The sequence below is a fragment of the Trachurus japonicus genome, chromosome 23 (genome assembly GCF_045865225.1).
Source record: "Trachurus japonicus isolate A0001 chromosome 23, Traja_1.0".
Taxonomy (NCBI): Eukaryota; Metazoa; Chordata; class Actinopteri; order Carangiformes; family Carangidae; genus Trachurus; species Trachurus japonicus.
In genome coordinates this window covers 15,681,081-15,707,716 of record NC_140929.1, presented here as the reverse complement: position 1 = coordinate 15,707,716, position 26,636 = coordinate 15,681,081, and the positions used below count along the sequence as shown (strand labels likewise).

Sequence of the window (26,636 nt, the reverse complement as noted above, 5' to 3'; positions counted from 1 at the left end):
AGCTGTCACTGAAAAACGCCTGGTCCATCAGGAATTATGAGTGTCGTTGAAGGTGAAGAAACACAGTTAGGATGTTGAAAAGCTAAACAATGAGCAGAAAGAAGGTTTTAAAACTGAGCACAGCTGTAAAGGAAATGATGATGATGATTCTCTCTGGCAACGTCTTCAATATTTTGATCCGTTGTCTACAGCGATAAATTAGTGTTACTAAACCATTTCACATACAGTATTCCCTCAATACTCAGTCAATCAATCAATCCTCAATACCTTGCCTAAACATTGCTCAAACATAGTTGTCTACTGCTGGAGGCAGAATGTACTTTTTCAGATGAGAGTTTCTGCAGAACAACTACAGGAATGTCTCCCAACAACAACTTCCCGCCGCTCATGCTGGGAATGGGACAGGGAAGAGATTGCCTCTGTTTGCTTTCTAAGCACCTCCAAGATAATGACAGGTTATTTGATGCTCTCACTCACATGAGAGCAAAGTTTCATAGTGAGCACAGAGGCAAAGTAAAAGTCAACGTGTTTACTGTCAGGTAGTGCATTTCTTTTAAATGTTGTTGTGCAAGAACATCAAAGGGCAGAGCCAGACAAATAAACTGATTATAGGCCATACAACATTCACTTACAATCATGACCTAAAAACTGATTTTATCTTTGAACCACAGACAGGAAAAAACACACACCCATTGCTCACAAATCCATAGGGGAAACTCAGTCAGGGCACAAAGTGTTTTGAGTCTGCTACCAGTAGTTGTCAAAGGTGAACCAAGACAAAAAGCTTGGCACTCAGCCCAGCCTGGGATTCCCTTAATCTTCCCCAGTGAAAAAGGTGTTATGAGTAAACACATGTTTTATGCTGTATAGATCATAAAAGGAGCATAAAATAATGACAGAGCTACTGACATTAGGTGGTTTAATTTATTATCTTAGATGTTTCCAGTTTTTGTTACTGTTTCCCAGAAGTGGGTGAAAAAAATGGGTTCAAGTTGTTAAACTAGTTCAGTGTAATGGCTCTATCTACTGGGACTCTGTGTGTATTACAGTACCTGTAGCCTTTTTTTGGATAATAATTCAGGTAAATATTGGTCCCAGCTTTTAAGCTTTTTTAGTCCTGACTTAAATTCATTGAGTGATCAAGCTTAGTGTTGCAAATTCATTCTTAGATAGCTAATAAAAAGCCATAGTTTTCAATAGAAGACAACACCAATATAATAATTAGTAACAATAATCATTATCATATCATATCATATCATGTTATGTCATATCATAACTTAACATAATCACCACAAAGTTGAAGATCTTCTTTCAGTTGATTTACTATATTTTGCCATTAAACGGAGGAATCTGGTTGCGCGTAATTACGCACGAATTACGCGAGTACAGAAGCTTTAATCTTGAATAACTTGTTAAATCAAGTCCAAAATCTCGCCATTGCGTCGTATCCCATTTATTTCTTACAGGGACATATTACACCTTTTTCACTGGGAAGGATTAAGGGAATCCCAGGCTGGGCTAAGTGCCAGGCTGTTTGTCTCTGTTCACCTTTGACTACTACCTGACTGGTAGCAGACTCAAAACACTTTGGGCCATCACTGAGTGTCCCCTATGTTTTTTGGTCATGTGATTGTGCGTAACAGGGAGAAAACCTGTAGCTCAGTCTAGGCAAACACGGTGACATTATTTTGGCTAGTGACGCCCTCGGGCTGCTCCAGACTGCTCCAGCTAAGACTTTGGGATTTATTTGGAGGAAACACCCCAAACTCATCCCTCTTTTGAGTGTCTATATATTTTATAATATAATATAATATAGGCCTAATATAATACAATACATTGGGATGTTCGACAACAGCAAAATGACAGTGTGCCGGACACCTCTGACTGTAAAAAGCGGCTCTTTCCCACAGGTAAGTTTCTGCTCAGACCTCCTCTATAGCCCGTATCACGGATATAGACCTGATTTACCTTTAACCTGCTGTCAGCTGCTGTAAGCTGCTCATCCTGCCCTGTAAGAATTATCAATCTTTGCTCATCCTGCACTGTAAAAAATGTCAGTCACACTGAGTCATTGCAGCTTTTCGACCCTTTAACTACTGTCGGGGTGATTTGATTTAAACAGGTTAAATTATAGGCTACAGCTGCCTATTGTTTCCAATGCATGTTTGGCCTTCTGTTTTCAAAAGGAGCAGTTTTAAGTTGTCTGTTGCTTTTGTTTCCTGAACATTTCTGCAACAATTGAAAATAAAGCAAAGTTAAAAATGGATTTCACATCATTGTATTTTGCATGTTTTTTTATTCTTTCCTTTCTTTTTAATGCTGTTTTTTAAGTAGATTCATATTGGCTACCAGAAAGATCATCATTGATTGTTTTTCTTTTCTTTTCTTTTCTGTTTTTTTTTTTTTTTTTTTTTTTTACAGTGTGGATCCGTTGGATGTGTCACATGACTCGATAATCTTCAGAGTATTTCCGCGTACACGACGGCCGAGCTGTTATCAATGACTGTCCATGGGGGTGTGCAGGGTTTTACTTGAAGCATCTCTGCTGTTTTCGTCGCCCTGCCCCCCGGTTGCGGCTCATGCCTCGGCTCTGAATGAATGAATGAAGCCGTGGTAATCTGAGGTCCTCCTCCTCCTCCTGCTCCTCCGCCTCCTGTTCTCCATCGAGCCTGCCGTCGATCAGCGCGGACGAGCTGGGGGGGAATTCGGGGAAAGGGAGCCGCGGCGCCGCGCACCGGCCGACGGACGCCCCGCCGCGACGCGCCAACAACATGCTCACCCGGGTCAAGTCCGCCGTGGCCGGATTCATGGGTGGGATCATGGCCGGCGGTAGCTCCGGTGGAGGGGGCAACCCTGGTTCCGAGCTGCCGCTGAAATTCCCGTACATGAGACCCGAGTTCCTCGGCCTGTCCCCGGATGAGATCGAGTGCTCCGCGGACCACATAGCCCGGCCCATCCTCATCCTGAAGGAAACCAGGAGATTACCGTGGGCCACCGGATACGCTGAGTAAGTAAACCCCGGCGGCTGCTGCTGCGGCTCCTGCCTGTCACCACAGTGGTATAATCATGTAAAGCATCATGCATTGAGGAGGCCCAGGAGCAGGTGTCCATCTCTGCACTTCACCTCAGACCTGCGCTCATTGTGTCAGGCTGACAACACAAAGCACCACAGCTGCACCTGTTGTGACCTGCACCCATCTCCACTGCGCAGCTTTGCTCCAGCTTTTAGCGCCACACTGTAATTGCGTGCTGTTCAACACGATGACAGCAGTCAAGCTGGTGTTCACGTGCGAGGGGATGATGCATCCTCCACCAGCAGCATCGGGGGTATTAGGCTACAACTGTGCTCACTTTGTGTCAGTGTGTGAAAGCACTTGAGTCAGATGCAGCCTCGTATTATGGCCTTTTGATCACTCTCTAGATCGCTGTTAATTGAGGACTTTGTTGCTGCTTCCATCAGTATCAACATACAGCTGTACAGCAGTGATCAATTTGTTTATGGCCTCACATTTTGCACAGCAGTTTTAGGCTACTTATGTAGTTGCACTTTTCCTGATAGGAAAACTCTTTTTGTGATCCAAAAATAACAACCCATTTCCAAATTTAGTGTCATTTATGTGACTTGAAAAGTGCACAATAATAATTTTCAGAATCATATAGTGCATTCGCTGACAAAATGTTTAGTCCTTAAGGCTGTTACATTTTTTAATTGTTTGTTTTTTAAAGTGCATTAAAACATGAATGCAGTTACTTATTATGAAAGTGGCGTGATGAGGCGTTGGTGTGTTGCAGGTGTCTACATGTGGCTGTAACTGGACGTTGGATCACATGTGTTAATGTAATGATTGCAGTGCGTTGCAGGATGTAGCCTGGGGGGCCACGACCAGCAGGGAGCTCTTAACAGGACAAAGTGATTCTCTCAAGTAATAATCAGCACACTTGTGATAAATGTACTGTGTAATATCGACGGCAGGTCAGCGGGAAGGAAGAAAGAAAGAAAGAAAGAAAGAAAGAAAGCAAGCTGCAGTACAAGAAGCACAGCAGGATCATAATGTGTGGTAAATGGCAGAAATGACTTTAACTTAAATGTCAGCAGTTTGTTCTGTTGGTATTTCAGTCTTGCTGCCTTTGCGTGTCTGTTTGTGAGTCTTTTGAACACATTAACTACATGATGTCAGCAGTTGAGCTCCCTGCTGCTGCATCCCTTCCTCTGCCACGGTTAATGTATCACAAAAGTGAACTCCTAGATAGAAATCTGTCTCTCGGCTCCGATGCCTTTATTGTGTGTGTGGTTGGCATTTCACAATAAGGAACACAAAGTCTTGAGTAGTCAGCAAGGAGCAAATCTGGAACTAATGCCGATTAAGCAGTAGTATGTCACATAGCTCCTCAGTTACTGTGTAGATAAAGATAAGAGGGGTCTCATTAATGAACCACTGTCCTGATAAATGTCCCTAACCCGTCAATGTACCTCCTTTACTTCCTTACATATCAGGTGATATTTCGGCCTCCATCATAAACTGAGATATGATGCACCTTTCTGCTTTTGATGCAACTCTGTTTTCAGCGTTAATCCAATAACTGATTACATTTGAAAGCATTTTATAGTAGTTCCTCAGCAAAGCCAGGCTCTTTTTGCACGAATCATGTAACATTACTCTCTCAAAGTCCCTTTTTATATTATTAGACGTGTGTATTCCCTTCCTCTCCTCTCTGGCACTGGATTATAATACAATCATACAGATAAAGTTTGAGGGATTTGTGGAAAATGTTGAGAGATACTCCTCAGTGTGTGTCTGACACACTACTCTATCACCCAGTGACTGTGAATAACCACGTTTCTCACACACACTCGACTCGCACTGATACTCAGAGCGGGCGTGAAGTGTCTCTTTGGGGAGCGGTGTGGTTAATGAGTTCAGCTCGAATCAGCGTTTATCTGTAATTAAAGCCTCCTGTGTTGTCATTACAGCTGCCGTTTGACTCTCATGTACCGTCTCCACTCTGCTTCACACAAGCATAAGTGCCCTCAACAAACAGCAGAATGGACAAAGGCGATTGATTAGGGATCACAATTTATTAGTTTTTTTTTATGATCCAAAAACCTAGGAATAAAAGTTGTTGGGGTTTTTTTTGCCTTGATTTAAAGTGCAAACATTAGCATATCACGCTAGCTTATAGCCTACATTAGTAGCCAACTATTTCACAACCTAAGAGCGTTTTAAAAAGCCCTTATTGCACTTAACATATCCACTGTGTAGCATTGATCCACACACCAGAATGCTGTTATATCAAAGTGCAGGGTAGCGCTAGCAGCTCCATTTAAGGATGCAGTGTAGCATTATGTTAACCGAACTCAAGGAGCTCCTCTTCCTAAAGACGTTTTCTCTTGTAATGTTACAAGTCAAACGTACAACTTGAAAATAGGAACAGAAAACACTGATGTTCTGCCACTTGCTAATTTATGTATAATTAAGATAAGTAGCCAAATAGGCTGATGTTTTTTACGTGCTTTTTTCTGAAATCAAAGACTTATTGTTTCAGGGTGTCGTTTAGCTCACTAGGTAGAGCAGGCGCTCCATATGCAGAGGCTGTAGTCTTCGCTGCAGCGGCCCCGGTTTGATTCCACCGGCAGGCCTTTGCTGCATGCCATTCACCCTCGCTCTGTCTCCCCATTTTCTGTCTCTTTGCAGCTATCCTATCAATTAGCCTAAAAGCCCCCCTAAAAAACATAAATAAATAAATGAATAAATAAATAATTTAAAAAAAATAAGACTCATTGTTTCAAAAGATGTAAAGAATTTCAAGGGGCAAATCATAACCCCCCCCCCCTCTCATAATTACAGCATTATGTTAGTAACAGGCCTCACAGTCTCATTAAGCATCATTAGGAGATATCTAAAGCCTCCATTTTGACATTGCATTCAAACTCATTTTTGTCTTTTCTTATCTCGTGCATTCAGGTGGTTGTCCAATCATGACCAAAATCCTGAAGAAAAAGTGCTTTTTGACTCTTTGAAAGGCTGTTTCTGTATTTAACTCATAGCTGTTTCACTGTTATTGTGCCTTTCATGTTCCAAGTTAAATAGAAGCAGAGCTTTCAGCCATTGTGCTTCTCCAAATAATTATAACATCCTTGGGGCCAATGTCTGGCCCAGAATCTGTTGCAGAGGGTAGAGAAACAAAGAGGGCATTAGATGTCTGACAATGGAGGGGAAAATTAGGTTTTGTTCCTAATGGGGGGGAAGGTAATTGTTCCAAATGAAACAAAAATTTGATTGGCAGGGAAATAAAAATGACTATCACTCTTCCTGCAAATGGTGAAATGAGGACAAATGAGTTGCAGGATTACTCCCAATCACAAGTGCACAATAGCACCAGCTGCACCTTTCATGAAACATAGAAGGATTATTAAATTAAATGTGCTGTAGTTATGAAGGATGAGGATGGCTCTTTCCCTCATAGTTTTTACATTCAGGGTTGAAAAGTTCACATGAATACATTTTTATCACAGATACAGTACCACAATCAGCAGCACATGTTCGTACTCGCACAGGTCATCTTATTACTGTGTTTGCTGACAGTAGATTAGATGATGCAGACAAAGGCATCCTGGACCGGTGTGCGTGTGTGTCAACAAGCTTAAAAGCGATCTATGTGCTATAGGGTTTTATAGCCGTAATAACTCAGAGGGCATTTTCCACTGTAATTATGGCTGCAGTGGTAACGCATTAGGTTCGAAAGCAGAGCTGAGTAATCAGAGAGAAATCCAGCCCCCTGGACATAATGGCTTTTATACTATGCATTCATGATGATGAATGACACATATAACCAAAGTAGTGCCAGCTTTGGCTCAGGAGATCCCGTAATACCACAAGACATGGCGAGCAGTTTTTAAAAACATTTTTCACACGTGGTTGGAGAAGATCAATCAACGTCTCTGTAACAGGGACCTTGTCAGTGTCTTGATTTAATGGTTTGTGTGTAAAAACCTTTAGAAGTTGCCAGATTGTTTTATTTTCTTTCTCTAAACCAGTAGTTTGAAAAGACATTATGTCATATACTGTAAGAAAAAAATGTAGCACATTCCCACATTATTGCTTGAATATGATCGATCATTCATCAAAATTGTTCCTTTTCTGTTAATCAATTCAACTAACTGTTGCAGCTATAATGATGAATGAATTGTCTCTGAGGCTTTATGGATTTTATTAAGATTTCAAATAAAAAGTAACTTTAATAGGAATAAGACGAGAGCGACATTAGAACATATTGGAAAAAATCAAATACAGAGGTCTGTATTTATGCATGCTCCTCTCATTAAATCATTGCACATTGTGATGAAGATGCGGATATGTTTCCAACACTGTCCCTCCACCTCCTTCCTCTCTTTTCTGAGACCCAGATGGTGACCAGACAGGTGCAACAGGCAGCTAACAAGCTTTTCAAACATGTTTTCTCTCTCTTTCTCCTTCTGCCTCTCTTCAATTAAATTCTCTTTGTTTATACGTATTAAAAATTTTAATTTTACACACAATGTGAAAATAAGAAATCTAGGCAGACAAACACTTGTTGTGATGAAGATAACAGTAGAATATCTAAAATATATTAGAAAACACATACATAAGCATATATAGCCTCATTTACATCTTACATGCCTTTTTGTTTTGCTGTTTCTCCTTGAACCTCTTCATCTCTTTCCATCTAGGGTTAACAAGCCTTTGAGGCTAAGAACTAGACAATGATGCTGCCTAGCAGAAAACATCCCACAGTCTGAGTCTATAAATAGACATGCCAATTTCTCAAGACACACAGACACGCACAACAGCCTCCAGAGATGTCTGTCGGACTTGCCAGTCTTGATGGATCTGTCGTCACCATCTCACTCTCTCCTCCATATTTTGGCAGCCCTGTTACATCAGCGGTCATTAATGGTTCTGCAGGTTGAGCGACCTTTGAGCGGGCCAGTGAAAGTGCATCACTGCAAATTAGTTGTTGTGTGTGTAATTTAACACTGGAAGCTAATGTGTCTAATGGAGGGGGTTTTATTCAGTTGAGTCACTAAGTAGAAACTGGGTTATATGCATTAAAATGCTACAGCTGTGTAAACAAGTCTTACGCAAGTCATGCTAACAGGTCTGCTAGCCTGGTCTTGGGCTAAGCTAATTTAGGGTTGCCACCTTTGAGTTGTGAAAATAACTGGGAATGTATTGTTAATGCAACCCTGTCATGCTGTGAATTGATGACTGTTTTGTTGTATGATGCCACAGTGAAACATTGTTTCGAGATTTATTTCAGGGAAGGTGTGGAGACGTCTCAGAACTTCAGTGTGTTAGCTCTGTGCTAACACCGTCACACAACAACCGTTGAGCTATTTAACGTTCCGGTGTTCGGCTAAAAATACAAGCTTGTTAGCATCTTCCAAGCTTGAATAAAGTGAAATCTATCTCAGGTGTGTTGTTGACTATCCACAGTTTTACTACTTCTCTATTTACATTATCAACATTCACGTTAGGCTACCGTTAGGAATTGAAGCTAACGCCAGCTTACATATTTTAAAAAATATTTTTCCACAAGTAGGCTACTGACCATAAGTAGGCTAAAGGTAGCCTACTTATCGAAAATAAGTAACTCTGTAAAAATGACTTGTGACAACAAAAAAATCTGACCACTCAGGTTGCATGCATATAAATGTTATTGAGACATTTCATTTGTCAAATAGTTCAAGTGCTAAAGAAGAGTCTGAGGTTGGCTTAAACTCTTCTCTCACTGGTCACAAACATAAGGCCTTGTGGATGCGCTGATGTATGGTGAGACTCCTTCTAGCTGTAAATCTCTTCCCACACTGGTCACAAACATAAGGCCTTGTGGATGCGCTGATGTATGGTGAGACCGCTTCTAGCAGTGAAACTCTTCCCACACTGGTCACAAACATGGGGCTTTTCTCCAGTGTGGATGCGCTGATGATCGGTGAGACTCCTTCTAGCTGTAAATCTCTTCCCACACTGGTCACAAACATAAGGCCTTTCTCCAGTGTGGATGCGCTGATGATAAGTAAGACCGCTTCTAGCAGGAGAAATTTTTTAAATTTACAGTCATATTTCAGTCTTACCTCTATAGGAGAGCTCATGTTTCTGCTGCAGTTTCTCTTCTTCTACACCAGATTCTCCCACATCAGTCAGTCAGCTCTGACAAAGTTAATAACACTCAGAAACTGAAAGTCCACAGAAAAAAGAGCAATAACGAAGACACTTCGAATGACTGCAAAAATACAGCAGCAAGGTCCTCCTATCTTTCAGCAACAGAACCAAGAGAATAAAGTTGCAAATCGTTAAAAAGATTTTCATCAAAAGGATTAATTAAAAAAAAAAAAAAATACATCCACAGAATGTCTAGAGGGGTGCAGAATAAAAGTATTAATTTTACTGAATTTTTTAAAAATAGTATATAAATAATTGTTTGATAAATTTTGGCGGGTCCAAAATATATAAATATTTACATCTGGTTACATTGGCAACGTCGGCATGGAATGATCTCTGTGGCAACAGCATTAGAACTTTAGCTACTGCTGTAACTGGCAACCAGTAAAACGGAAGGTTGGAGCGAGAGCAGGCAGTGTGAGTGGAACACCTACTGGCCAGAAGGAATTAAACTTGTAGCTATCACCTTTAAATTCCCTTTTCAGTACCATGGACAGCTCCGCCCAGCCATAAGTGATTTGGACTTGAATGTTTAATAGAAAAGGACAAAATCATAGCTATGATGATATCAACAGTTATTGCTAAAAGAAAAAGTACAACATTTGGCCAGTTTCACTGCATCACGTTCTCCACCCTGTGACCCACTCAGTCGCATATTTTGCCTGTAAAGCTTTTTATTGAAACAGTCAATAAAAAGAAACAGCTGCTCTATTCTTTTCAGATCACATAAGGCATCCGGTCAGCGCTGATCTCTGCACCACATGTGATGACAACACAAAAAATTGTCAGAGCAAGAACCTGAGACATCATATTATTATGTTTAGTCAAACCACATAGTTACTGTGTGTGGTTGGCCTAAGCTGTTACTGGGTCACGACATCATCTCTCTTTGTGGTCTGTCCTGTCTGCTTAAATAAGGCTGAATAAGACCACACACATGCACACACGCACACCTTTAGGCATGCGTGTACAAACTCACACACAAACAAAGACCACTAATTCACCCAGAAGCGACTGTCCCGATGCATCAGGACACTCCCAACAGAGCCGTACCACAAACGAGCGCTTTCTGTTTGATCATCATCTGCAACGTGAAACATACAAAGCCAGCTGCCTCACTGGGTGAAAAGAGAGAAACCTCAGGCTGCGTCTCTGACTAATTGTTGTGATCCTGCAGTGAGCCATAATAACCATTAAAGACCGCAGCACCGTTTCATCCTACAAAAAGCGTCTGAGGTCGGCTTTCATTCAAACCTTTGTTCCGGACCACAGCTGTCAGACTGGCAAATCACAGCCAGCGGTGAATCTGTTGCTTGTAGCAAAATTTAAACTGGAAAAACGAAAAGGGTATATTGCTAAATATATTTTCATATAAGAGAAGACGCCTGAATTTCTGTAGACAAGCCTATAGCCTTAAATATGACTCATCCTGTATACCAATGCTGACTGTCCTCTTCCTTCTCCCACAGGGTGATTAATGCTGGTAAAAGCGCGCTGAATGAGGACCAGGCCTGCTGCGAGGTGGTGGTGGCCAGAAGGAGGCCAATGAGCTACTGCCCTCCCTCCACACCCAGCAAGACCCCCACCGCCAAGAGACGCAACTCTCTGCCCAACGGGGAGGGACTCGGGCTCCGCATGGAGCACGGCAAGCTGGGAGAGGTGGATATACACACATAAACACAAACACAGGATTGATACAGTGAACATACATAGGCACACAGGCATATGCAGAACAGTTGGAGTTGTGTTCACATTAAGGCCCTAAAAATGTGGTTAAATCTCTGTAACATTTCTAAATGTGCTACAATTTGAAGGATAAAGTGTAAAGAATGGTTTTGACCTTTTGACTTAGCTTTCTTGTCCACAGGTATATGAGAACATTGATAACCCTCTTGTGACTAAATCAGTGGTTCCCAACCTTTTCTGGCTCGTGACCCCATTTTGACATCACAAATTTCTGGCAACCCCGTCATTCAAGATTCATCAATTTGTATATGCTGCATTTTATTTGAACTCGATTTTTATTCAAGAAAGTTAAAATATAGAATACAGTTGTTTAAGATTGTGTGTGGTGTTTTTAATCATAATTTGAAAAAGAATAATAATTAAAAAATATATTTTCATCAGTAATTTTTTTATCAATTACTAGAAATTTCAGGCGACCCCATTTGAATCTCAAGCGACTCAATATGGGGTCCCAACCCCAAGGTTGAAAAACACTGGACTAAATGTTAAATATTAAGCTGGAGACAGATTAGTTTAGCATGAACAGTCAACAAGTTGAAACAGCTAGATTAGCTCTGTTCAAAGGTGCTAATTGATAACTTCACTAAACCTTGAGCACAAACAAAAACTTGTGGTTTTACACTTTCTGTCAGACGAAACAAGTGAATTTTAGAGGGTTCTGCTTGTAGCTAAGCTAACCACTTGCTAGCTGGAGCTTTGTGTACTGTTGACATGAGTGGGATCTTTTTATTTTATTTTTTCTTTTACAAACACAAGCAGGTTTTAAGACAACAGTTTATGGTGTATGATATTTTGATAAAAGTCAAAGATTAGCGTCATTGAAATCAAATAAAGCTACAATGCTAAAATATAAAGAGTACAGTGAAGGTGCTTTGAGAAAACGTCTGCTGTAATATGGTGTTGTATAAATTATGTATGTTGTATAAAACATGCTTGACTTTATAATTCAAAGTAACAGTTTCTGAGTTAGGATTTCACAATGTGTTTTTGTCATACTTCTCTAGTAGTGTCAGTCATCAAAAATATGAGAATCACTCACTCAGAGTATTGAGTCAGAGACAAAGTGGATTCGTAGGAATCCTCAGATGAAATTGCAGCAGAGGAACAGTGTGCTTTTGAGGGTCAGGTAATGCCAAGCAGATGGTGTAACGCCGCTGGCGTGGAAGTGTTTGAGGAGGACTCGGGCTGTTCCCCTCGACGGAAGAGATTTGGAGATGTGACCTCCGCAGTTCCCACACACTGTTGGACAGAATGAGTCATGATATTTTCTCCTGGGTCTCTCCTTTCACTTATGACTCACTCATACCACAAGTTCATCCAGCAGCATTAGTCTGTCTTCATCTGTTTCCCCTTTAAAAAAAAAGAAAAGAAAGATATTATCTAGCTAAAGACTGGTGTGATACTATCTGCATAGTTTTGTTTTTGATTGTTACAATGAACTGTTATGACTGGGCGTTCAAATATTTCAATCCATGTGAGCGAATCGTGATGTTTAAGTTCATTTGTCGTCTGAATATGGTTGTTGTTTTGGAACTGACGAACATCACGTACAGTGCCACACGCTGCACGTCACAGCTCTGGAAACACTGGTATAAGTGCCTTTTTAAAAATGGGTTGTTAGATGACCCCTTACTGTTTTATTTTTTGTTTGTTTGTTTTTTAAACCTTTTTCTTGTATTTTCTAATCTGGACGAGTCTATAATAAAGTTTATCTATCTATCGACAGCACAAAAAGGGAGGTCAAATTTAAATTTAAAAACATATAGAAGTGAAAAAGGAAGATCATTTTTGTCCCAACTCTGATTTATGTGTGTGTGTGTGTGTTTAGTCACTGATTGCACAAGGAAAGACCTCAGTGTTTCCATCCACACCCTATTCACAGAATGGTTTTGTGTCATGTGGGTGTGATATAAGTTTAGGTACATGTTTTTTTTGTTTTTTTTTACTTTTACTGTTTGTGATGTGTAGTACTCACACTCTCACACTTGGATCTGAATGGCGATCCCCCTATAGACCCTCTCCCTAAATATATAATAACATTTTGTACATTGTGTCTGCAGGACAGTGAAGGGCTGGTATTTCACTACTGGGCTTTGTTCGATGGTCACGCTGGATCCGGTGCGGCGGTGGTCGCCTCCCGCCTGCTGCAGCACCACATCGCCTGCCAGCTCCAGGCCGTCATTGAGATCTTGCGCAACCTGGCCTCCCCGCCTCCCACCGTGCTTGGGGAAGAGCCTGACAACAACAACCCCTACCTCCAGGGAAGCATCCCGGGCCCTCACCGCTCCCTGACGCGCGCCGCCTCGCTGCGAGGGGCGGCGGGCGCGCCCGGCTCCCCGTCCAGCACGCCGCCGCCGCCTCGCTTCTTCACGGAGAAGAAGATCCAGCACGAGAGCCTGGTGATAGGAGCCATAGAGAACGCCTTCAAAGAGATGGTGAGTCAAAGTCATGATGTACAGTGTCTGAATCAGCTCATCCCCATCAGTCCTGAAAGTTTTTCACGCCCCGTCATGCATCATTACTTATTAATTTTAATTTTGGTTGATGCTCTTATGTTGAGAAATGTCCTGTGAAGGTTGCAGAAAAGTTTTCATCATCAGGGATTCAGGGATCAGTCGTCTGACACTTCTGCTTTTATGTCCTTTTTTTCCTGCTCTTCGCTCTCTAAAAGTATCCACATTAAGTGTTAATGTTATTAAGGTTGGGCTGACATTTTGAAATATGGCAGGAAATACACAGGAATACATTTGTGTTATGAATCACACTATTACAAGAACTTGTGTAAACATCCGCCATGGAAAAATGCTGCAACACTTGAATGCTTTAATGGGTCAAGTTTTCATTTTCCCACAATTTTTATCAGTTTTTTCCCGTCTGAACGCAGTCATATAAAACCGATCATTACAGCAAATTAATCTCTGACAATTTTGATTGATTATCAATTCATCTTTCAAGTCATTTAAGTCATACAGTGTAAATATATTAGTCTCAGTTTCCTTCTTTAGCCTTTTAAGACAATCAACTGAACATCAGTGGGTTTGATAGGATAGAACGAAACATTTCAATATGGAAGCAGCTTTCTGAGATTTCCTTTAAAGTTAATTAATCAAAGGGATAAATACACATAATGAAAAGCCGTCATTAGGTGCTATCCGTAGTCATTACGAGTTTCACCAGCGTGGCTTTGAACATGAGGTGCATAAAAACACAGCAAAGGTCAGGATTAACCGACGAGATGGGGTCAAAAAGATGAGAAGCACTTGAGGCGTCCTTTGTTGTTGCCTTGGCTTTAATCTGCTGAGATACATCTTGAGTCCTTGAATCCTTTTACCCTTTTTCAATGTGGTGTAATTAAATGAAGCCGACCTCTTTCCACAAGTGTTCGACTGTCACTGGAATTAAAATCCTCTTGACTATTGAACTGAAAGACATGGAGTCATCTCACAGTGGGTTCTATTTAAATAATAAACACTTAAAACACTTAAATGCATCACATGTTTGGCAGCACCCACGCACAGCTACACCACCGCAGCGTGTATACAGTCCATATTTACATTGATACCAAGCACATAGGGAAATATAGAGACTGATGGAGCCAACATCTGCATGCAGCTACAGATAAACGAAGGCTGGTGTCAGTTTCTGGATCCCTTGTTTTGTTTTTGCTTTGCTGTCTGTACTGATATTCTGACCTGAGGACAAATTCACAAACACACACACACACACGGACCGCAACCTTTAGCATCTCTGTTCAAAGTTTATAGGACAAACTGGCATCTGGCTGCCTTATGAAATGATGGCCGCTGGCTGAATGCCACTCATCCGTACACGTTAGACCGTGGTTGTCTGTCCTCGCCGCAGCATCGCACCAAATGTTTCTCCATCAATTGCTGTTGAATCAAAGGAGAAAGGAGAAACAGCCCTATGAAATCTACCTTTGCGTCTTCCCAAATGGATCCAAAAATAATTAATGCACGCGCCTGAAACAGAACTGCTTCTTTTATCCCATCCGGTCGTGTGTTTCCTTGACATTTCCATCTCTGCTTTGGAGTGTATGCTTCTTTCTAACTGCTTTGAGAGACGTGTTCATACACTAAATATCATTACATCACCACTAGATGGCAACAGAATGCAGCGTACATTGTTCAAGCTCTACCCTAGGACTACTTATGAAAAAATCACTACGAAAGCTCTTTTAAGATCAACCCCCTCCTCCCCTCTCTCCCCTCCGCCCGTCACCTTTTCCGTTTTGTGGGCTAGAAACCGTCTTACACTTGATTTGACATCCTTTGTTGTAGACGATCACTGCGTCAGTTAAAGCTGTGGCCTCTGCAGAAAGAAATCCACCTGCGGAGGGGGTGGGGGGGGAGAAGCTGCTCATCAGAGACTTCTGTCTGCAGGGTGTCTGCACAGACCTGTGAAGCTGGGAGGAATTCATGTGATTATGTACCGGTTGTATGAATATGAGGATAGGAATGACATAAAAGGAGGAGTGAGAATATCTTAAGCTTGGACTTTTTTTTTTTTCATAAAATGAGCAGAAAAATAACTGCAATCTGGGAGTGTGCACTTGCACAGCCACAGCACAAGGCTCTGTAAAACTCGGAAGTGGAGATAGAAAGCTTCTCACATATCACCATCTGCATTATTCATGCACGACAAGCACTTGTTTACTGACACACGGGCAACAAGAGGTTCAGGTTAAATCGATCGATAGTTGACAACTATGCCCACACACATGGTCTGCCCTTCTGAAAAGTTGATCAAATTGTATCGGTCTGGTCTCTTGCTCACTTACTGTGTTAGAGTTATTGAGCAGAACGAGACACAGACTATGGATTGAAACTCTCTCTCTGCCTGTGTGGGCTGCTCACAGTGTGGATTTTGGTTTTAACGACCTTTTGTTTTGTTGCCGTCCTCTTAAGTGACGCTTCATTAAAGAAACTGTCTGTCTCTCTCTCCCCAGGACGCCCAGATCGAGAAGGAGAAGCAAGTGTACAACATCACAGGAGGATGCACGGCTCTCACTGTGGTGTACCTGCTCGGGAAACTATACGTCGGGAACGCAGGTGACAGCAGGTGCGTGCGCTCATCCCTTCTAAATGAAACGGTTTGTGAAGGACGCAGGGTTAATTACACTGCAGTGCACCCCAGGGCTCCCAGAGACATATAATGGCAGTGCATCAGCCATGCTGGGAGATAGAGATGGAAGGTGCCACTAATAGAGCTGCTTGTTCCTTTTGAATGAGGCAAGGTTACGTTACTTTTCCAACTTTTCCGCAGGGCCATCATTATTAGAAACAACGAGATTGTTCCCGTGTCAACAGAGTTCACGCCTGAATCAGAGCGACAGCGACTCCAGTTCCTGGTAAGAAAAATATACCTTTGTGTCTTTTCTGTGAAGAGTATAATAATATACATAAGTCTGGACATATTTGTCAAAAGGTTAATCACACAGTGTTGTTAGCAACACAATCAATGAGGCATTTGAAGTCCGTCAGTTTCTCGTACAGAGCCGAGCAACAGGGGAATGCAACCAGTGTGAGGACGTGCAACAAGCTCATCAGCTGAGCACATGCATTATGATACTTTGTTATGGATGGAGCTCACCCAGAGGAATTGATGGAAAATAAACCGGAAATCCTACACGGAAAGAACCTATAGGTTTTAATATAGGTTTGAATATATGTGACATACATAAAATTGGCCGTTTTCATATATACGCATATATGCTAATATATATATATATATATGCTAATATATATACAGTATGCACAGATAAACTGCATGTAGGTTTCATATATGAGCATATATATATATAGCCTTTATATCCTCTTGAGGATATATGCGCATATATGAAACCTATATGCAGTTTATCTGTGCATATATGCACCATATATATTAGCATATATGCATATATATGAAAATGGCCAATTTCATGTATGTCATATATCAAACCTATATTAAAACCTATAGGTTCTTTCCGTGTGGGGTATTTTTGATGATAGACCAAAATCAGATAAAAATTTCAAATATTATATGGTTCCACTTTCTGAAATATTTGCTCACATCTGCAACTTAGATATAGGTTTTTATTATAGATTGCACAAAGCAATTCACTGATGACACCATCTATAAAATTGAAATGCTTCTTACATATCATTCCATTGAGTAGTATTAATCTCATAACATGATAGGTAACAGAATAACAGTCTCAAGAGACATTTTTCTTCTTTTCTTTGAATACTACAATTTCCTGATTGTTCAGGACTTTAACTTTGACTATTTTTTACATCATGATGAACCCAGGAGCTATACACCAATGAATGAATCATTGGACATTTGTTTGTTTTATGTGTGTAGGCAAAAAAAAGAAAGAAAAGTGGCCAATATATTGTCAGCAGAATTTTAATTCTGCAATATCATATCTTTCCAGCCTCAGCTTTTCAGGATGAATCGGGCTTATGAGTGAAGTGACAAAGGGCAAAGAAACCAAAGTGATGAAAAATGACTTTTCATTGTATCTGCAAATCTGCCACACGTTTAGCAGCTTGATTGACTCGAGGACCATCGCTGTCTTGTCCTCCAGGGTTTCATGCAGCCTCACCTGTTAGGAAATGAGTTCACGCACCTGGAATTTCCCCGGAGGGTTCAGAGAAAGGAGGTGGGCAAGAGGATGCTCTACCGAGACTTCACCATGAACGGCTGGTGAGTCCCCCTCCAGTCTCCCTCTGTCTCTTTAATTTTCTCTCCTTTACACACCATATTCCCCGAGCAGACAAAACACTTAGAGATAGCAGACTCCATATCCACAATAAAGCCTGCCTCACTATGAATCATACCTGTCAAGTTATGATGTGAAATGAAACCTTCTAATTTTATGGGAGTGCTAACCCCGGCCCCATCACTTTAAATGAAACACTGATCTCAAAACTACTTCATTAGTTTATCTCACCATGGTTTGAATCCCTGCTCCTCGCACTCATTTTCCCTCCTGCACTGCTGCTCAAACTCTTCTACCCAGTCAGAGCTGAGAAGACCGGCAGAGAGCTAATGAGGGAGCAGTCTAACTTGATAAGATACGATGATACAGCAGAGCTGGGTCCGTGTGTGCAGGGTTATGTGGGATTGCGAGGCACCACGCTGTTAAACTGTGGCTGCAGTGGAAGCCAGTAATGAGATGTGCTTTTACTGACACACTCGCTCTCACACACAGATGCACACGCCGCACTGCTGTGGTGTGTGTGTGTGATATATATTTCACAATAAGGGCCCACTCCCTCAGTAGCCAGCCACTGTATGGATTACAGTGTTGTAGTTCTTATTGACGCAAGGAAGTAGCTTAGAGTGGTTTTATATGTTGTTGATGGCTATCAACAGGATATGGTATTGTGTAAACATTGTCATTACCTGCGCAGGGATCGTGCTAAATTTTGGAATGTTAAAATTATATTTGTTGTTGCAGTGGAAACACACTGTAAACAAAACACTTTCATGTTTTAAGATAGCAAACCTGTTAGCAAATAGCAGCTAATTTATACAAGCTGAGCAATATTGACATTTATTTTCAGTCATGTTTCTATGTGACAAATGTTGTGACAATGAACAAAAGTTTGTTCATTGTCCTGTTAGCTCGGAAAATTATTATGCATTTTAAATAATAATTCTCCTTCATTTCTGTTTTTTTGAACTAAAAATAAACATAAAAATAAATAGTACATAAAAATCAGCCCGCCTTTGTTCTATTAAACTCTCATAACATTATAACATTCAGCTCTCTGAGTCCGGAGCAACAGTAACAGGACATTTGAGCTGTTTATTAATGTTTGGTGTGGCCTTGGCATGGCGCGCACGTAGCCTACCATTTTAGTAATGGGCTTATGAAATGACTGGTAATATTTACTTATCATCTTAGAAATAAATTAATAAATGTTTCCAGGTACCCCGTGGTTGGGAATCACTGCTCTACACAAACCCCTGAGGGAAATATCTGTTTTTTAGAGGCTGTGCTAACCCAGCTAGCTAGCCGCTAACTTTTTCTTCTCTGCTGTTTGGTGCTGGGTAGTTTGTGTACAGTGGGTTTATCGAAGCTAAGCCGTTGTTTGTGCTACAGACAGGTTCCTGCTACAGTGAGAAGGTTAGAAATGAGAGTAAACCGAAACAGCAAAGTTCGAGCTATTATCCAAAACAGATAGGAAGATAATGTTAAAATAAAAAGGCCATGGGGCTGAGGTCAAAGTTGGGTGATAATTTTGTGACCCCTTGCACATTACAGATGCTATGTTGATAAGAAAATATGATTATAACATATTTTCATTTTTAACAAGCCATATTTCTGAAATATTATCCAAACAGAGGCTGTTGTAAGTTCATAAATAAACACCAGTACATTCTGTTATGAAATTTAGATACAATGTAATAAATAATAAGTTAACAAGATTCAGTGCAGGCATTCAATGACAGCCCTCTGGACTTGACATTATTCAATAAATTAGCAAGGTTCAACACAGAGCCCCATAGCTCAGCTGTCTCATTTTTAAATCTCCTCGTGTTGAATTTTAGCCCGGGCACAAACCCAGGCAGCAGGAGAATAATTTTGAGACATTTGAGAAAACTAAGAGACTGTAATGACTCTGCTTTTGGCTACTGTAGCTTGTTTACCAGAAGCAGATACCGTCGAGGTGCCCTTGAGCAAGGTAGCATTCATAAGGAGCCAAAGCTTAAGGGGCCGAACTGCTCGTCAGGATTTCTCAAAGCCCTCGGCTGTGTTTGCTTATTGCTTGTTTTGTCCAACCAAACAGATGAAAACTGAAGGATGTTTAGATATAAACCACGGAAAATCTTTAAAACTCATATTTCTAATTGAAATAGTGACTGTTTTTTGCATTTATAAGTGTTTCTATAAGGTGGTCAAAGCAAAGGAGAAGGTCAGACTGAATATAAGCATTTTCATTCAGCAGAGTAAACGGATAAATTAGTGCAGTGTATGACTCATTGTCTCTCTCCCTCTCTTTCAGTGAGAGATGTAAAGTTTGTAGGGAGGAAGGGAGGATGGCTGATAGAAGATGAAGCTGTATCTTCACTCCTCCTGCAGAAAGGCAGGCAGGAAAACCAAAAAAAAAAAAAAAAAAGCCCAGGCAAAAAAGACAAGGGTTGTGTTTGGGGCTGCGAAAAGTACATATCTCAGTTTGAGACAGACAAGTGGGCAGCGAGAGACACAGACTGACAGACGGAGCAAACGGCGGTCAGATACGAAGCCGTTTGAAGTAGTTGATATTCTTCGCTGACTGGTGACGCCAAGTCTAATCTAGCTAGTTTAAGTACATCAGCGTCAAACCATGGAGTCTTACAGTCTGACATCAAAGCTCCATTTCTAAGTGTGTTTTCAAATCTTCTGCTTCCACTTGTGCACTTCTGAACTTATTTTGTGTTGTTGGCTTGTGTTTTTCTCGCCAACACCCCACCCTCCCATCCCCCCTCGCCCCCTTTACTCCTTTTTTCTCTCACTAAATTTTTCAGCAGCAAAACACTTGTTATTGCACTCTAGAGAAACGCTCTCGTATGGAGGCGCGGGCGAAATCAAAGTTCGGGGGAAACCTTCACAAAGAATATCAGTCGCTTTGTTTCCCACTTCTTAGTATATTAGTGAACCTCTTCAAATATTATTTATTGAAGATTTTTTTGTGGGATTTCTATCAAGGCAGGGAGGGTCCTGACAAAAAGAAGCTATCAAGTTGCATCTATTTTTGGAGCCTTATCCCATATATCAGGGGCTAAAATACTCAAAGACAGAATATCTCAGCCCCTGCTGCACCAATTCCTTTTAAAAATAAAAATAAAAAATACCCCAGAAAGTCCCTAAGTTTTATAAATGTTCAATACTGAATTGAATTTTAACAATGGAGGATAGAAAAGGGAAATTACTTTATGACAGTGTAGTTGATGGGTTTTTTTTTGGTACTTTGATGCAGAGCGAGATCACTTTGTAGTTCTCTTTCTTCTTGTGGCTGGTTTCTCCTCCCCTCCTACTCCATATAGAAAAATGTGGTCATTTAGTTTCATTACCTTCTCCAGCTGGATGCTAACTTTGTGTCTTGATGTTTGGTGAAAGGCAGGTTGTGTTTACAATTCACAAATTACATTAACTAAATAATGATGTGATAAAGTGAGACAAAAGCGCCCAGTCGTCAGCCAGATGGCAGGTGCATTTGTTTGTGTTACATCTGTGGCCATGTGTTAAATAATAAAATTTAAAAAAACGCACCTTAGGGAGAGGCTGGAGAAAGTGCTGACTGTTGGTGCTGCTGAAGAACGAAAATGTCTCCCAGAGTCGATGTGACACTGAGGAGAGACGGTCTAATTAAAAAAAACCTTGGAAGTTTACACTCACTCGTCTCACTGACTCCACTCTGCCCCCTTTTTTTTAACCCTCCTGTTGTCCTCCTGGGTCAAGGAAGGAAGGAAGGAAGGAAGGAAGGAAGGAAGGACGAAGGGAAAAAAGGAAGGAAGGAAAGAAGGACGTAGGGAAAGAAGGAAGGACAAAGGGAAAGAAGGAAGGAAGGAAGGAAGGAAGGACGACGGGGAAAAGGAAGGAAGGAAGGAAGGAAGGCAGGCAGGCAGGAAGGACAAAGGGAAAGAAGGAAGGAAGGAAAGAAGGACGAAGGGAAGGAAGGAAGGACGAAGTGAGAGATGGGAGGAAAGAAGGAAGGTACAATAGGTGGAGGGAGGGAACAGATTGGGTCAATTGGGTCAAAGAGGAAGGAAGAAGAAATAAGGACGAAGGGAACAAAGGAAGGAAGGACTGAAGGAAGGGAAAAATGGAGGGAAGGAACAGAAGGAAGGAAGCAGAGGGGCATACGAAGGAAGGGAGGAAAGAAGGAAGGAAGGAAGGAAGGAAGGAAGGAGGGAAAAAAGGATTGTGGAAAGAAGGATGGGAGAAAGGATGGAGGAAGGAAACAGGACCCAAAAGGCCAACAGGAGGGTTTTAAGAGTGTATGTGTGTGTCATGATCTTGTTTTCTGTCGTTAAACACAGGGCGTACAAGACCATCGAAGATGAAGATCTCAAGTTTCCACTGATATACGGTGAAGGGAAAAAGGTAAGTGTGTGTGTATGTGTCCAGTCCACGACCTGAACATATATCTAGAATTCAGCAGTGTAGAGGAAAAAGTAAATCACTCTGTCCAACCTTGTCAGTCACACACATACACACTCACACACACACACATATTCTCTCCATGCCTGCCAGCTACCCAGAGAGTGGGCGAACACTTGGTCTCTGATGTGCGAGTAACCCGCTGTGGATGTGGATGTGTGTGTGTGTGTGTGTGTGTGTGTGTTTGTGTCAATGTACATCCAGACTAGAAGAGAGAGGAGACGGTCCATCCGTTTCACTCCAGTAGCTACTTCTAATACGCACACACACACATACACACGCATACACACTGGTGTTCGGATGGACACGCAGCACTCGGGAGATGACAGTCATCTCTCTGAGAAGTGAAGCTAATCCCCACTGGGACAGCAGGGGGAGAGATGAGAAGTAGAAGTAGACACGGAAAAACTGAAAACATCTCCCCTAAATAAATTGCACAAAAACGCTTCAAGTTGTGTCAGTTTGTTTCATATTTTCAATCAGCTCAGTTTCATGCAAAGAGACGAAACAAGTCGTCGTCTGAGAGAGAGAAAGAGAGAGAGGAGGGAGGAAAAAGCCTCTGTCGACCACACAGCTCCTCTGTCTTTAAAGTCACTCAGGGATGAAAGAGTGGAGGAATATTGAAGGAGGTTTTTTGATAATTAAAGGAATAGAAAAATAACACCGCCGAGTTTCCGTGCCCTCAGGACACACGCCAACACTTTAAATTATACATTCATTCATACATTGTGTGATATATTTGAGGACTGCTGCTGCACATAATGCAGCTTCCTTTGGCACACAACGTGTAGGGAACAAATCAGCGTGTTAAAGGAAGATCAGCCTGTTCGGTGTATATACAGCTACATGATGAACATCAATGCAACACAGGAGCTCTCAGCCGGTGCCAACAACCTGACGTTTAGATTTCAACAGATGTGAGATCTGACAGACTGAACCGGCGAACATCCTGCCAGCCTGACATATAGCAATCTGTATTTACCCACGTATTCCCTCTGATTTAAAAACAAAGACCATCTGTATGCATTATCTCGCCTTCAATGCAAATCTACATCGCGACACACTGTGCAGCGAGCAGTTGTCACCGGCTCCGCCGCCTACGTATGTTGTACGTGCTGATGGAGAACCGTGTTTCTCTCCATATGTTCAAAGAAAAGCTGAAAGCAAACCTGCCCCGTCTTTGTTTTTTTTTTTTGTTTTTTTTACAGGCTCGGGTGTTGGCCACCATCGGCGTGACGCGCGGCCTCGGAGACCACGATCTCAAAGTTCACGACTCCAACATCTACATCAAGCCCTTCCTCTCCTGTTGCCCTGAGGTAACACACGTTACACCACCACACACACCTCCTGAAAACAGATAAAGAAACAGTTTTTTTTCCATGAAAGAGAAAACTTTATTTTTTTATAATCCAGCTATTATGTAAATTTTGGGGAGCATGGGGTACACAGATGAGTCCTAATGATCCTGTCCTGTCTCTGGTGCAGTCAGGAAGACATAAACACATACAGCAGGTGTCAGGTTTTGCTGTGCTTCATTTTGTCATGCTAGGTTTTCCCCAAACACAAAGGATTGTGGGTGCACATGTCAGCATCTATCTCCCTGACCTCTCAGATTTGAGTTGCTTCCTGTCGCTGCTACGATTATTACAAATTTCCATGTTGCAGATGTTTCCCGTCTCCTCTTTTCCATCTGTGAGATCTGTAGTTTTTCTCTTCGCCAGCCCCCGACTCCGTCGCTTGTTCCGTGTCATGACTTCGGTCACACGACCTGCCCTTCCTCTGCACCCCATTAAATCTGCTCCACAGTCACTAGAAGTGGCATTTTGCTGCCTACTCTGTCTGAACCAGGTCTTCTGCTGCTGGAGAATATGAGCTCACCTGTCTGACTGTCTGGCACCGGTTTCAAAGCGCTTTCATCTCCTGACGTAGTTCGTCTTACAGAGTTTTGCATTTTTTCCTCCCAGAGCTCTTTGCTTGATCTTTAATTCATTAATACCCGGGTTCACAGCAGGTTCACGTGGAGGATTTAACTCCTCTCAGCTCTTTGTGTCTCTGTCTGTGTCTCTCTGTCTCCTACAAACACAACTCCTCTCACCTCTCACCAAACTCTGTCAGCGAATGAAAACTGCACTGAGTTCATTAAGGTGTGAAGAGCTCTAGATGAGTCCAAATGTCAGTGCGGATGAGAAACTTCCATGAGAGGAAATCTTTATAATTTGAGGTCACTGTTCTTCTGTGCTGACAAAGCCAGTATGTGGTGCTTCCAGTCCAGCTGATGCCTTCAATGCCCTCAAATAGCAACATGTTGAGTGAACATGAGGTGGCACTACACGTCTGAAGACAAAGTAGGAAAACAAGGGTAATTAGAGAGAAAACAACTTAAAATAACTTTTTTTTTTTTAATTTAAAGGGACTACGAGGAGTTTCGGATAGCGAAGTGTTTTCACACTACATTTCCCATGAGCCTCTGCGCGCACGGTTAAATTCTTGGACCGGTGCAAGACGGACGAAAGCGATTTGCCAAGAATGTTTTCATTCATCAAGAATGAAAGTCGGAGGTTCGAAGACGATCAGATTCCGTCGTAGTTCCGACCATAAACAGCGATCCGGCAGCGTTATTCTCATGACCCGCCTGGCAGCGTCCAGGAAACCGAAAGCAGGAAATGCTGGGCGAGCCGACCACTAAATGATAATATCAAAATAACTATAAAGACAAAACGATATATTTATCGAAAATGGACCCATTAACAAGTGTGGGTAACGTAGATTCATCCACATTAATATGAGACTCTTTTATAATCAAAAGCAAACTCCTCTGGGACTCTTTAAGTATATTTTTGGGCTTTTACAACTTTATTGACAGGACAGTCAGAGAGAAAGACAGGAAATGGAGAGACAGAGAGGGGGGAAAGACATGCAGCAAAGGGTTGCTGGGGGAATCGAGCTGGGGTCTGCTGCAGTGAGGACTGTAGCCTCTGTGTATGGGGGCGCCTGCTTAACCCATTGAGCTATACGACGCCCGATTAAACAACTTGGAGAAAATGTAACGAGTTTGTCACCTGAATGGCAGCGCACAAGTAATATCATTCAAATAACACTGTCATTTTATTTTTTGATGTTCTTAATGTTCTTTCTTTTTTTTTATTATCTTGAAATTAAATAAAACATCTGAAAAAATTCGACCTGGGTTTTATTTTATGTACCAAGCAGCTGCAGCTGCTGCAGTTTAATTGATTGGTGCATTTGTCCACATTCATGTATAGTGAATCCACCAGAGATACTTGCCTTTGCAACGAGCAGGTTTAGGTTGTTATTACAATTGTCTGGCAACATTATGAATAAGATTTTCAAATAGATAAACCTGTTATATCCTTCATATGTTCAAAGGCACCAGACTCCCCAAACCTACCAAATGTTTGTGGTTTTGTGGTGATGCTTCTACTTCATTTTTGAAGATCTGAAACATAGAGATGTGACTTGATCAGAGTGTTTTAGAATGAACATTAATGTTTTGCGGTTTGTTGCGCAGGTTAAGGTTTATAACCTGACGTACTACGAGCACGGAGCTGATGATGTCCTGGTGATGGGGACAGACGGACTCTGGGACGTCCTCTCCAACCAGGAAGTCGCCGAGTCGGTCACCTCTTTTCTAGCCAACTGCGACCCCGACGACCTGCACAGGTGAGACGCTTTGTCTCTTTTTCCATTTTTTCCCGTCTTGTTTTTCAGTTTCACATTTGCTCCATTGCCGTGCCCAAATGTGAACGCCGTCACTGCCACTTTGCTGCATATTTTATTTAACAGGCTCAGTTTCTGTTCCAAGGATAAAGTGCAACCTTGGCCGCTCACCACTTGCTCTTTGTATCGTGGCGCATTTTGACTAAAACATTTGGCACAGCAGAGCAGAGAGGGTCAAGTGTCCTCTCATCACTTTAAGTCTACAGACATCAACTGTCTCAACCAAAATATTAAAATCTCATCACAGTCTGCCACCGTCACCTTCTACATTTAAAAAGGACGCAATTGAATTTTCAAGTAGCCTCTTGTTCCAAACTGAATAAAATGAGCCGCAGCTTCTTATATAACCAAATAACTGCAGATTCACTGTGATATTAAAGCTGTCTCTGTTGTCCAGGTACACCATGGCGGCACAGGACCTGGTCATGCGAGCCCGTGGCGTGCTGAGGGACCGGGGCTGGAGGATCACCAACGAGCGCCTGGGCTCCGGGGACGACATCTCAGTCTTTATCATACCGCTGATGTACGGCAACCGTCAGCCTTGAAGAGCCTGACGGAGGCACTGCCGTTCAAGGACCCTGAAGGGCCTGAAGGTCTTAAACCAACAGGACTGGTTAGTCCTGAACCCCCTCTTCCCCCGCCGCCCCATTCTGGTTCCCTCAGTGACGTTTGCACCTTTTGTTTTTCTCCCTTAGAACGAGGTCATGTGGAGCATATAGTTTGTCAGCCACCAGTTTGGTTACACAGGGAAACTGCAGTAGTAGTCTTTTTTTTAAGTCAATTAAATTTGCATCAGA

The 26,636-nt window shown here is 41.8% G+C and overlaps 1 protein-coding gene across 1 annotated transcript; it reads left to right on the top strand.

Moving 5' to 3' along the window:
- The first annotated feature begins 2,606 nt into the window (after positions 1–2,606).
- On the top strand, positions 2,607–26,636 carry LOC146962750 (protein phosphatase 1H-like). Its single transcript, XM_085769641.1, has 10 exons — positions 2,607–3,007; positions 10,670–10,859; positions 13,007–13,381; positions 15,913–16,025; positions 16,230–16,314; positions 17,536–17,654; positions 21,981–22,044; positions 23,310–23,417; positions 25,631–25,782; positions 26,237–26,636. Exons 1-10 carry the CDS (start codon positions 2,772–2,774, stop codon positions 26,382–26,384), a joined length of 1,590 nt encoding a protein of 529 aa, XP_085625767.1. The 5' UTR covers positions 2,607–2,771; the 3' UTR covers positions 26,385–26,636.

Coding starts and splice junctions, on each gene's coding strand:
- LOC146962750 (XM_085769641.1), top strand. CDS start 2,772: ATGCTCACCCGGGTCAAGTCCGCCGTGGCCGGATTCATGGGTGGGATC. Junction 17,655..21,980: donor GACTTCACCATGAACGGCTG/GTGAGTCCCCCT, acceptor CGTTAAACACAG/GGCGTACAAGACCATCGAAG. Junction 22,045..23,309: donor TATACGGTGAAGGGAAAAAG/GTAAGTGTGTGT, acceptor TTTTTTTTACAG/GCTCGGGTGTTGGCCACCAT.